The following is a 12,793-nucleotide window of genomic DNA, read 5'->3' on the forward strand; positions in this document are numbered from 1 at the left end:
ATAAAAGACATTGTTCAGTTGGGCAGCTAGGTGGCACAGTGGGTGGAAAGCTGTACCTGGAGTTAGAAAGACCTGAGTTCAAATCCAGCTTCAGATACTTATTAGCTGGGTGACCCTGGGCAAGTCACTTAACCCTGTTTGTCTTAGTTTCCTCATCTGTAAAATGAGCTGGAGAAGGAAATGGCAAACCACTCCCGTGTCTTTGCCAAGAAAACCCCAAATAGGGTCCCAAGAGTCAGACAGGACTCAACAACATTCAATTGAATTTTGAAAAAAAGATCAGTTTTTATTGATGTCCTTTTTTTAAACATCACCAAAGTTTCCCCTAGCATTCATCCATCTCCCAGAGAGCTATGTTATGTAACAAATAATATTTCTTAAGAGTCATCTTAAAAATTTTTTAAAATCAGCATAATTGATCAATTCATCAAAAAAATCTGAAAATATTGCAGTGTGCAGTACTTGTGAACCTCTGCGAAAAGGTGGGCTGGAAATGACTTCCCATATCTTTTTTTTGAGTCATGTTTGTTCTTTATACTTTTGCAACATTCACATTTTTAATTCTTGGTGATTGCAATTGTACTTTGCATTTACATTGTTGTTCTCATTGTACATATTGTATCCTGGCTCTGCTTATTTCACTCTGTCCAAGTTCATGTTTATCTTTCCTTGATTCTGTGTGTTGTCATTCCTTACAGCACAGGGATATTTCACTGCATTCACATAGCGTAGCTTGTTTAGTCATTTCCCCAAATGATGGGCATCTACTTTGTTTCCAGTTAGTTCAACGTAGTAACTAATGATTTACTTTTGAAAAATAGAGAGTTCTATTGTTGCTCATGTTTTAGTAGGGCAGGTTGTTTCTACAAACAGCTATTCAAACTTAAAACTACACCAAGACTTTTGAGACACCCTGTACCATAGGAGTTAGGAGCTGGAAGGAACCTTAATGATCATCTAGACCTGAACACTCACTTTACAGATGAGGATACTGAGGGTATGTGACTTGTCCAAAGTTACATCATAAGTGGTTATGTAAGTAGTTATATTTTTTTTTTTGGCAGTACAAAATTGTGTCCTTTTTATTTGTCTTATATAGCTTATTTAAAGAAATAAGGTTGGAGTTACTTCAATTGTATATCATAGATTCTTGCGATGTTATTTGGTCCTTGCCAAATGGTCCTTTCCATGTCTAGCTCTTCCTTCATAAGTTATTGCAGGGTAGCCTTATTTCCTTTTTTGACAGTGTTATTTGATTGGCAGATCACTGGACAGACCTAGGAGGACTTCCATTCCTTCCTTCCTTCTTCCCTCACTTCCTTCCCTCCCCCTTCCCTCCTTCCATTCCTTCCCTTCCTCCTTTCCCTCTCACCTTTTACCCACTCCCTACCTATCAATCCCACAAAACTCGATCAATTAGTAAACATTTATCCAGCACCTACACTGTGTCAAGCAGTGTGCTATATGCTGTAATACAAAGAAAGGTAAAAGACCTTGCCCTCAAGGCACTCACAATCTAATGGGAGAGATAGCAACAACAAATTAAAGCAAAATATATACATACACACATAAATATACACATAGATTATATGCAGGATACAATATAGTAAATAATTAACAGAGGGAAGACACTAGAATTAAGAGTGGTTAGGAAAGGCTTCTTTGGAAGATTAGATTTTAGTTGGAACTTAAAGGAAGCCAGGGAAGGCAATAGGTGGAGGTGAGGACCTAGAATCTTCCAGGGATGGGAGACAGCCTGAAAAAACGAGGGGGGATAAAAAACCCCAAAACACAACCCTTGTTAAAAATTGGCATAGTTGAGCAAAAGAAATTTCCATATTGGCCACTTCTGTTTTGGGTTTTTTTTTTTCTAGGCAGTGAGGTTAAGTGACTTGCCCAGGGTCACACAGCTAGTAAGTGTCCGTTGTCTGAGGCCTGATTTGAACTCAGGTCCTCCTGAATACAGGGCCAGTGCTGTATCCACTGCGCCACCTCGCTGCCCCACATATCGACCACTTTTGAAAACGTATGTCTTATTCTACATCTTGAATCTGTAGCGTATTACATTTTATTCCTCATTGATGTCCTAAAATCATGGTTGGTCATCACGTTGATCCGAATTATGTACTGTTTTTGTGGAGAGGAGATACAGAAATGTGAACTAGATAATTATGCACTCAGATGGATTCAGAACTGGTAGGATGGCCAAATTTATAAGAGCGGTTGTTAATTGTGGAACACTGCATAGATGTTTGTTACATACTGTGATGTTTAACATTTTTATTAATGATTTGATAATGGCATAGATGATATACTCATCAAAATTGCAAATGACAGAAAGGGAGGATTAACTAGTAGTAGATGGCAGTCAGAATCTAAAAGGTTCTTTGACTCTGTTGATCACCCTCTCTTCTCTCTAGGTTTTCTGGGCACCACTCCCTCCTGATTCTCATCCTCCCTGTCTGATTGCCTTTTCTCAGTGTCCTTTGCTAGATGCTCATTCAGATTACACTTTCTAAGCTTGGCTATCCCTCAAGGTTCTATCTTGCACCCTCTTCTCTTCTCCTCCTACTACTTCTCTTAATTTCATCAGCTCTCATGGATTTAATTACCATCTTTATGGTGATGATTCTCAGATCAACTTGTCCTGCCCCAATCCCTCTGCTGACCTCCAGTCTTGCATTTCCAATTGCCTTTCAGATATCTAGAACTAGATGTCCAGTACACATTTTTTTTTGTCCAACAAGAAGCCACAACTTTATTGATAGAAACAGTACAAATTTCAAATCAGGTTACATTTAATCTTCTCTGAAACACTGAAAAAATACCTTTGTCTCCAGATTGTTTTATCATCAATTCCATAATAACATTTATAATATCCTTACTGTTGTTCTTTAGTGCTCAGACAGCCTTTGCTCTGGATCCATTTGCTTGAGACATGACCAATTCTTTGTCCTTAACTTCCACACCTGTTTTGTCAACTTCTTCCTCTTCACTTTTCTTCTTGTACAATTGGAGTTTGTGTGTTTTCCTGTATGTCTGTATGTATGTCAGCTTCAACCTTAACTTTGAATTTTTCAGCAGCAGCTAGCTGTGCCTGCTGAGAGAGGTCCTCAATCTTGGCTTCCTCAAAGACTGTGTAGGTATCTGAAGCTGGGCTCTTTTAGACATTTGGCTTTGTGTTTACAAAGAGGATATTCTTAGACTTCAGGGTGGTGATTGTAGTAACCCCTGTCACTTGTTGAAGTTATGCAGTTTGGACATTGCCTTTCGTACTTTCTTTTCCCTTCAGCTCTGTTTTGCTTTCCTCATCCATCTCAGCGGCTGCTGCCAGCCGGGCCTGTTGTGTGATTGCCTTTGTAGAATCCCGTTCCTCAAGCTCTGGTATCAGTTCATCACTGTCAGATTCTGTTCCAGACCCTGTCTCAGCCTGGGGCTGTGGCAACTCTTGCTTTGTGACTGGGACAGTTTCTGTTGCTTCGTTGGGCTTTTTTTTTTTTTTTTTTTTAAGAAAAAACAGCAAGGTTTTATTCACAAAAGGTAAAACTAGTGGTTGGGCTGAGCCAAGTGTGGGGGTGGGAAGGGGAGGCTCTGACTCTTCTACTTGCCAGTAATGAGTGGATTCTTGAGGACCACGATGACTAAATCCCCCCCTCAGGAACATCTTGGAAATGTAACAATCTTTGTTCACTGGTTTTGACTTCTTCTTGCCTTTGCCACTTTTGGGTACCTCCATTCACATCTCCACGTTCTCCAAGACCATGTTGCAGTGCCTGTCGAAAGCCTTCACTCCTCCCGGAAGTTTCTTGTTGTTTTGACAATTGATAAGAACTTAGGTGTTGTTCTTCACCGACAAACAAGACCTTTCCAGTCTTTTTATACCAGGCTCCTCGACATGTACTTTGATCCAGTGACAGTGGTGTTCTGGCTGGAACAGCTAGGAACAAACCACTCCATTTCTTGGCTCTGGGCATTCCCTTTGGCTGTCCCCAATTCCTGGACTGCTCTCCTTCCTAACCTCTGCCTACTGACTTCCCTGGGTTCCTTTACAACTCAGCTAGAATTCCATCTTTAATAGGAAGTCTTTCACAACCCATTTTACTTCTGGTGCCTTCTCTCTGTTAATTATTTATTTGTGCTGATATAGCTTGCTTTATTTATGTTTGTATGTGTCTTGTCTCTCCCATTTGAGGGCAGGGACAGTCTCTTGCCTCTTTTTATATTCCCAGCATTTAACATGGTGTCTAGCGAGTAGTAGGTACCTAATTAATATTTATTGATTGATTAACAGGCTAGAGCATTGAGTTGAATCTAATAAGATAAAAGTCACTAGGGATGAACAAAAAGTCTTGCACTTGGTAATAAAATTTAAACTTTACAAATATAAGATGGAGGAAATGTGGTTAGGTAGCAGTTAAAGATCTGGGGGTTTTAGAGGACTGCAAACTCCACATTAGGTAGCAATGTGATTTAGCAACCAACTAATCTTCATTTAGGACTGTATTGAGGGACATAGCTTCCAGAAACAGGGAAGTGATATACTCTGCCCTTGTCAGTTCTTGTCTGCAATTTTGTGTTCCGTCCTGGGCACTGCTATTTTAGAAGGATATTGATAAGCTGGAGAATGTCCATTGGAGGACAAGGACTTTGAGTCCATTCATATGAAGGTCAGTTAAAGGAATTGGGCGTGTCTATTGTGGAGATTTGGAAGGGAGGAGAGGGGGAGAGGATAGCTGTCTTTAAATATCTGAAAGACTATTAATATGGAGTAGGGATTAGACTTGTTTTGTTTGGCTCCAGTAGCCGAAGAACCTGAAGCCATGAATGGAAGTACTAAAGAACCCAATTTAGGCTGATGTCAGAAAATAACTTCCTAACTATTTAGAGTTGGTCGAAAAGTCAAGGGCTGCCCAGTGACTTATTTATACTTAAAGCTCTTCAAGCATTAGCTGGAAAATCTTTTGTTGTGTATGTCATAGTGAGAATTCCTTTGTGTAAAGTTAGGACTAGATGGCCACTAAGATCTCTTCTAACTCTCAGATTTCTGTCATAGCCATGCAATATAGACATTGGCTTTCTGTATAGTCTGAAAACTCTAGGCTTTCTCATTTCTTATTTCTGAGTGAAATATAAAGTGTGAAATTCACACTGTTGGTGTATAAGTGTTTGCTATGAAACTGACAAAGAAAGGGATCTAGGTGCTATGTTATTATAGTGTCAATAATAGTGAGCAGAAAGAAACTAATTTCTGGGAGGTGATCCTGTACACCTTTAAAAGGTTACCTTTAAAAGATAACTTTTAATTGTGGAATTAAGGATGCTGTCAAAACTGAGATATATTCATTGGCTAAACAGGATAGTTTAAATTTAGTGAGACCTCAAAGATGGGTTGACCAATTTCTATTTTATTGAATTTTTTTCTTCTCACTAAGCTTTTTTTTTTCCCACGTTACTGCCAGGTTGCATTATAACCTTGTGTTTCAGGTACAGATCCATGTAATTAATTTGTCATTTCACCTGGTTTATGTGGTCTTGCCTAAAGATTGCAATCTCTTACAATCTTTTCCCTACCTAAATTCTATGTTTTGGCCACTATATTTATAGTAATTATTAGCACCTTTCACATCATGTATTTTGTAGTTATGTCATATTTTAATGGATTTATTTAATTTTTTTCTTTTCAATTTCAGGAAGGCATTATGATGTGTTACACATAATGGATCTTGCCAAATTTACCTAAATATTTTCCTTTATTTTTCCCCAAGGGAGTTCCGAAATGACTTTTTAGAACTACTCAGAAGACGATTTGGTAGGCAACTTATATTATTCAAGTTACCTTCTAATTATAATTTCATAATCTGCACATTTAACTGCTCTGTGTTCTTTGTTTTTAGGCACAAAAAGAGTCCACAACAACATTGTATATAATGAGTATATCAGTCATCGAGAACATATCCATATGAATGCCACTCAATGGGAAACACTAACTGATTTTACCAAGTGGTTAGGCAGAGAAGGTAACTTTTAAAGAGTAAGAAGTATAATTGTTGTATGTCTTTCTTAAAAAGGACAACTGATATACTTTATTAGCATATTTGTGAAGTTAATAGGTAAAGGGGCAACAAAACAACTGAGGCAAATTTTCAGGGAGAAAGCTGGACTATAATGGAACAAGACTTTCTGTTGAGTGCTCTTGAAAGGGCATTTTTTTCCCCTTTAAACAATGCCCTTTTAGGATTTGTTACCACCTTTACTAATTCTTTTCTTCTCATTCTTCTTGTTCAAGCCTCTTCAGTCTTATCCCACCTAGGTGGGTTTTGTATTTGCTTTCTCCTTTTTACTTTTATTTAATCTTTGAAGAATTAGATTACCAGGGGTGGAGAAGCTGCAGCTTTTTGACTAAGTCCAAATTTTACAGAACAAATCCTTTTATTAAGGAGATTTGTTCTGTGAGGTTTGGATTCAGTCAGAGGGCCTAGAGGGCCTCATGTGGCCCCTAGGCTGCAGGTTGCCCACTCCTGGATTAGAATGTGATTTTCTTGAGAGCAGAGACTGTTTTACTTTTGTATTTGTGGCCCCAGTGCTTAGCACAGTGCTTTGCACTGAGGGCTTCATAACTTCATTTATTTATCAGTTGGAGTCAGATTGAAAGGGAGAAGTCTCATGGTTTTTCTAATCATAGATTCATAGAATATTAGAGTTGGAAGGGACCTTAAGAAACAGAGTCCAAATTTCTGTTGTACTGATCTAGAAAGTGAGACCTAGGGAGTTGAAATAAATTTTCTAATGTCACACAGCTAGTGGACTGCAGAGCGGAGGACCAGAACCCAGGTTTTTTGAACCTGGTTCAATGCTTATTCTATATCTCACCATTTTCCACTTAATTGAGTAGCTACTTAAAGAACACTTCCTGTTATCTAGTCCACAGCATTCACTAATTCTCTGCCCCAAAGCTATTGTGAAGGCATAAGCACATGATCTGAGAAGAGACAAAAGGCTAAAGGAGATTGACTTAGACTACTCAGACCTCTGCTGTTGACTAACCTTACTTACCAGTCACGATACAGTAAGGCACTTAACCCAGTGCCTGGCTCTGGTAGCATAGGAATGCTTATTCTCTTCCTTTTCTTCTCTGCCTTCTCCATTCCACTGTCCCCAGGCCCCCTCCTCCCCCCAACTTTTCATACTTTGGAAGCAATAAAACAAGAGTCTTAAAACTTTTGTAGCATTCTTTACAATGGCAGGATGTTATAGTGGACAGAGCTCTGAACCTGGAGTGTCTTGTTGTAAAGAAAGTGCTTTGTAAGTGGTAAAATAAGTATGTAAATGTAAGTTGCTGTTGTCATTATTACTTCAATAATTCAAGGATCTATGATTTCATTCTTTGGGTTCTCCCTTTAATGAGACATCTCTTTGCCTTTCCCAAGTTTAGTTGACAATTATTTCTTGAGTTGCTGTAGTCATAAAGTTTATTACTCAACTGCCAACTGTCTGGAATGAGCTTCTCTGAAGTTAGGGAGGCCTCTTTTTGGGGGACTGACAAAATTGTTACTCAGAGACTAGAATGTTGGACCTGCCAGAAGTTGATCTTCAGTTGGCTTAGCTTTTAGAGAATTCAGAGTTACTTCCATGCCACAGTGAGGTATCAGTTGGATTTTGTATGATTATTGTTTTTGTATTAATTATAATTAAATACATGTTTTATGTTCTACCTCTTAACTTAAGTGAGTATATATTACAGCAGTCCTCCTTATTAGGCTGCATCTTCTTCAAGGGCAGGTGTTTTTTAATATTTGTATTTCCACTGCCTCACATAATACCTTATATAAGGCATTTTATTAAATGTTTTTTGAATGGAATTGCTAATCAACTTTCATCTCCATTTATATTTTAGTTTGATGGCAAAGTTTGATTTTATATTTGTGGATTTATTTTTTAAGGTTTATGCAAAGTAGATGAGACACCCAAAGGTTGGTATATTCAGTACATTGATAGAGACCCAGAAACTATCCGTCGACAACAAGAGCAGGAGAAAAAAAAGAAGCAGGACCTTGATGATGAAGAAAAAACTGCAAAGTTTATTGAAGAACAAGTAAGAAGAGGTTTAGAAGGAAAAGAACAGGTAAGAAAATACTTTTCTCAAGAGAAAAGAAAGATTACTTCCCATTTACTTTTTTATACAGCTTTGTAAATTTATATTTGAATAAATTAATTTTCATACATTAAAATGTCATAACAACTTTTACTCATTCCCTTTGTCTATTAAGATTCTTTGTCCATTCATTCCTGTTTACTTTTCTCCCTGTGGATCTAGTTAGCTCTGATTTTTAGCTTTGGATTACTTCATAAAAGGGCTTTCTTTATATTCTTTGTGCTTATCTATTTTAATTGCATTATAGTATTCTGGTACATTAATGTAACACAGTTTATAGAATCATTCCTTTTTGCTGGATATTTAAGTTACTTCCAGTTTTTTGCAATTAGAAATAATGCTCTCCCTTCTCTCCATGGCTTCTATGGAATTGATAACTGGCCAAGAGCTAAAAGCAGTGAGTTCCTCCACCTTGCCTGCCATAAAGCCTAAATCCCTTTCCTCCACACACATCCCCCCCAACAAAGGTGGGAAAATACCCTATTCCTTCTGCTTCTCCTCCCCCCCAAAACAAAAAACAGAAACAGAAAAACACCTCACAGAGCTTGACTTCTTCCGCCTTTCATGTGGACTGCAGTAGGTTACTAATTCTACTCCTAACCTTGAGCCTCATCCAAGCCTCCTGTTTGAAGCGCTACTCTGGAGCCGACTCCTTTCACACTGAACTCTCATTTGCTAAGACTGTTTCTTCTAAAACTCCCGTCTTCAAACTCAAACAAGACTTCTCTTGAGGGCTGTTTCATTGCATACATAGGGGGAAAACTCTCTTATGTAGCAAAGACCTTTTAGTCACCTTATTAGTAGTAGTTACTATTCTTGTCATGCTTGATCAGGCAGAACATCTCTGCCGTCTGTAAGTGATCTTTCCGTGACATGCCAGGGTTTGGATGAGATAGCTTCTGAGGTCCCTTCTAGCTCTCCTCTGTGATCCTGTGATCTTGAGCCCTTTGCTGTCTTGCTTTCCCTCTTTTGGACAGTTTTTAAAACCACATTGCTCTTTTGCAGCTATAGGCATAAGTAGTTTCTCTGGGTATTCGTCGCTAAGACCAGAAACAACTGAACAAGAGGCTGAATCTGACTCGTTGGCTCACGTTCATTTCTAGTGAAAACATTAGACCAAGAAAAACTCATGTCCCCTTAGACGTTTGTGGAGTAACTTCTTTTGAAACTTCTTTGTAGAAAAGTGTTGTTGTTTTTTTTTTTTTTTTTAAGTGATTGGGAACCTATAATTTCTGGAGGTAATTACTATTTTTTTGTTTATTGTTTACTTGAAGCATTATTTAAACTATAGACCTGTTTCTGTAGCTAGTGAAAAAAACTAGGTTGCTTAGAAGAGCTTAACATATTGATTTGTTCAGTGAAAATATGCAATATTAGTTGGAAAATATTGACGGCAAAGGGGTTATTACAAAATACTTTTTACTGTTTTAGAATCTTAATTTAGGGTTGAGTTTTAGACTTAATTAGCCACACTGGTATGGTGTTAAAGTAGGGTTCGTATCTGTGATTTTATTGATGTATAGGGAACTTGATGAGGAAAACTTTTTCAACTTCTGTAGATCAGCAACTGTTGAGCAGTTTTATAGTCTTGGAGAGTTGCCTGAGGCATTGAGGGGTTAGGTGACTTGCACAGGGTCATACAACCTATATGTGTCAGAGGTAGGACTTGCAGCCAGCTTTTTTTAAGTCTTAGGTGTCAACAGGCAACAGCGTCACAAAATTTACATGGAAGCTAGGTTTATTAAAGAGAAATGAATTAAAGAGAAATGCGTGTGGAACCCCAAGAGCTCACAATCCATACAGAAGTTTGCATATTTATGACCGGACAAAGGAAGGAGGTGGAAACACAAAACTCCACCTAAAGGGGTTTGGCATGGGAGGGGGAAAAGTGCACAAAGGTGTAAGGACAAAATCTCTCCTGAAGGGGAGGAGCAAGGCAAAGGCAAAAGCTATATTCTTTTCCCTCGGTACTATGAAGATAGGAGGTCTGCTTTTCTGCAAGGGACCCAGCTGCGTGAGTAAATTTTCCATCCTGGCACAGACTGGCTGCTGGTGCCTATCTTGACTCCCAAGGAACACAGGGAGTCTGGTGTGGGATGCAAACAGTTTATATCAACTAGGGGCCAAGGTGGGTTGTTTGTCCTTGATAGTGAGGACCTCCTGCATGCTCTGGGTCCAGTGTTACTGGAAAATGTGGCAATTCAAAAAGACAAGTTGAGGGGACCCTTTAATGTAGGTCATCTCTACTATGCCACGCTTCCTCTGATATTAAAATAAAGAGCTAATTTGAGGCAGTTTCATATTTTGAATAAATTGAATGATGAACCTAAAATCTTGGAACTCTTAACTTTTCAGGAATGTCCAGTTTTCACTGAATTAAGCAGGGAAAATGATGAAGAGAAAGGTAAGGGGTATTTTTTTTAACATAGATACTTTGAATTCCAGTAAAGTGAGTTAGTCAGTAGAAATATTTTAGTTTTTATAAATTTTTAAAGTTTCTACCTGAATATGTTTAATTTCTTGGTTTGAAATTTATTTTAAAAAAAAAAAACTTTTATTGTCACCTTCCCAAAGCCTATTTTGATTTTCTTTTCTCTTTTTTGGGGGGATGTGTCCCTAGTTGCATTCAATTTGAATAAAGGAGCAAGTACTTCAGGAGCTTCTTCCAAACCAAGGTTAGTAACATTTACAATTACTTAATTAAGAATATGGAAAATTTTTGTGATACGCCTAGGGGAGAAAGTTCATATTCTTTAATAATTTTATGTTGTACTTGATAATTGAAAAAGCTCTTTATCTACATTATCTCATTTGACCCTCACAGCAGCTCTATTAAATGGGAATATGTTGTGTGAATCACCTTAACTCTGATTTGGTGTAGCATGTTTTTTCTTCTTTTATAACTGGGACTTAAATTTTTTCATCTTTTAAATTAGGGAGTTGGATTAGATGACCTCTGTGGTCCTTTCTGGCTCTATGAGTCTGATTATGGCTTGTTTGGCACTTGCTTATATAAGATGTTATCTTTTCAGAAAAAGATATTTTGATATTCTCTTGTACCTTTTAGGTCTGTCTAATTCAATTTAATGATGTATATTGTTAAATCACAAAGGCTATGCAGTTTTCTCATTTCAGTGCCATGTAATATAAATTGATACCATTACCCAGATAAACAAAATTGCATTATAAAGGATAATGTTTACAATTTTCATTGAAATTTTACATGTCTGTGTTTGGTTTTGATCCTTTTATTAGTTTTTGTTAGATTTTTGGAATCCTTAGCTTCCTTGAAGCCTGAGCTTTGGTACTATTCCCTGTGAGATAGGATGCCCCGGTTGTTTATGCCCTCCCTCTCTTGAAATAAGTTTTTTAAATTTGTCTGTACATGTGTCGAATTGCCCATGAGAATGTAGTTCCTTGAGGATAGGGATAATCATTATTTTTTGCCCCTGTAGTCATTGGGCAGTTTCATGTTTGATTTGTTGTGAGTGTTCAGGACTTTTATTTCTTTCTCAAATCATGGTTAGCAGGGAGCTCAATGATTTTTAAATTAATCTCTCCTGGAACTATTTTCTTGGGTGGTTGTTTTTGATATCACCTATCTTATATTTTCTAGTCTTTTAATTTAGTTCTTATGTTTTTTGCTGTCTCATGGAGTAGTTGATTTCTCTTCGGTCTGTTCTACTTTTCAGGGATTCTGTTACTTTGGTAAGGTTTACTACTTTCTCTCTTGCCTTTTATTCTCTTTATAATTCTTTCCTAAATAGTTTTTATTTAATTTTTTTTTATCTCTTGCTTCATTTCTTCTGGTAGTCATATAGTCTTTGTGGAAAATCCATTTTTTCTTTTTAAGTCTTTGCTTGACATTGTTATGACATCAGTATTCTGGGTTGGATTTGGGGCATCTCTAGATCTATGCTGAGTTCTTTATCCTGGTCAGTGTGTTCTTTGATTTCAATTCCTGAACTGAGCCTTGTGCCAGGGCCAGGCACTGCCCTCTACTATACTTTTTGGTAGGGTATTCTTCCCCTTGTTCTTGATCTGAGTCACCTGTGTTCTTGTGCTGATTTCTGTCTCCAGGAGAGTATCTACAGTTAGAATGCTGCTAGGTTTTAGGCATTCTGTGAGTCTATGAGGTTCAGGGTACTAGGTCTTTAGGACCCTGTATGGTGTCTCAGGGCGGAGTCCTATGGATCATGGAGTTTTGGGCTTGGGGTGTCTTAGTCCCAGGTACTGATGCATTCATACTGCTCAGTGCTGTTCCAGGTTGCTTCTAGTTTATGTTGTGGGTTTTTGACCACTCTGAGGCTTTCTAACATAACTCTTCACTTTTGCTGCCTCCAGATACATAGTCTTGTAGTCTACACATGTTTTTAGCCTGACTCTGGTCACTGAGAGGCTTTCATTTTCTTTGTCCATGCTGGCATCTATGCTTGCTTTTTCAGGGGCTCCTCTTTGCTTGGTCTTCTGGCTGATTTTTTTTTTAATGCTATTCTAGGGAGTATAAAATGAAAAACTATAGTTTCTCATTTGATTTCTTGATCATTATTTGGTTTGGTACTATTTCTTGTATTTTTTTTTTCTATGTGGGAGCTGGGCTGCCTTTTTCTCCTCAAGCAGCCATCTTAGCCAGGAATCTGT

The 12,793-nt window shown here is 37.9% G+C and overlaps 1 protein-coding gene and 1 pseudogene across 1 annotated transcript in view; one reads left to right on the forward strand and one right to left on the reverse strand.

Annotated features, from left to right (window-relative positions):
• Positions 1 to 12,793, forward strand: part of KIN (Kin17 DNA and RNA binding protein) — a 33,121-nt gene that overhangs the window by 3,673 nt on the left and 16,655 nt on the right. The window contains exons 3-7 of the mRNA XM_027838679.1: positions 5,766 to 5,809; positions 5,895 to 6,017; positions 7,941 to 8,122; positions 10,508 to 10,556; positions 10,773 to 10,827. Of these exons, the coding sequence (XP_027694480.1) occupies positions 5,766 to 5,809; positions 5,895 to 6,017; positions 7,941 to 8,122; positions 10,508 to 10,556; positions 10,773 to 10,827 (453 nt within the window). The remainder of the gene's footprint in view (positions 1 to 5,765; positions 5,810 to 5,894; positions 6,018 to 7,940; positions 8,123 to 10,507; positions 10,557 to 10,772; positions 10,828 to 12,793) is intronic.
• On the reverse strand, positions 1,689 to 3,736 carry LOC114025428 (annotated as a pseudogene).

The sequence above is a fragment of the Vombatus ursinus genome, unplaced genomic scaffold (assembly GCF_900497805.2).
Source record: "Vombatus ursinus unplaced genomic scaffold, bare-nosed wombat genome assembly UNPS02014830.1, whole genome shotgun sequence".
Lineage (NCBI taxonomy): Eukaryota > Metazoa > Chordata > Mammalia > Diprotodontia > Vombatidae > Vombatus > Vombatus ursinus.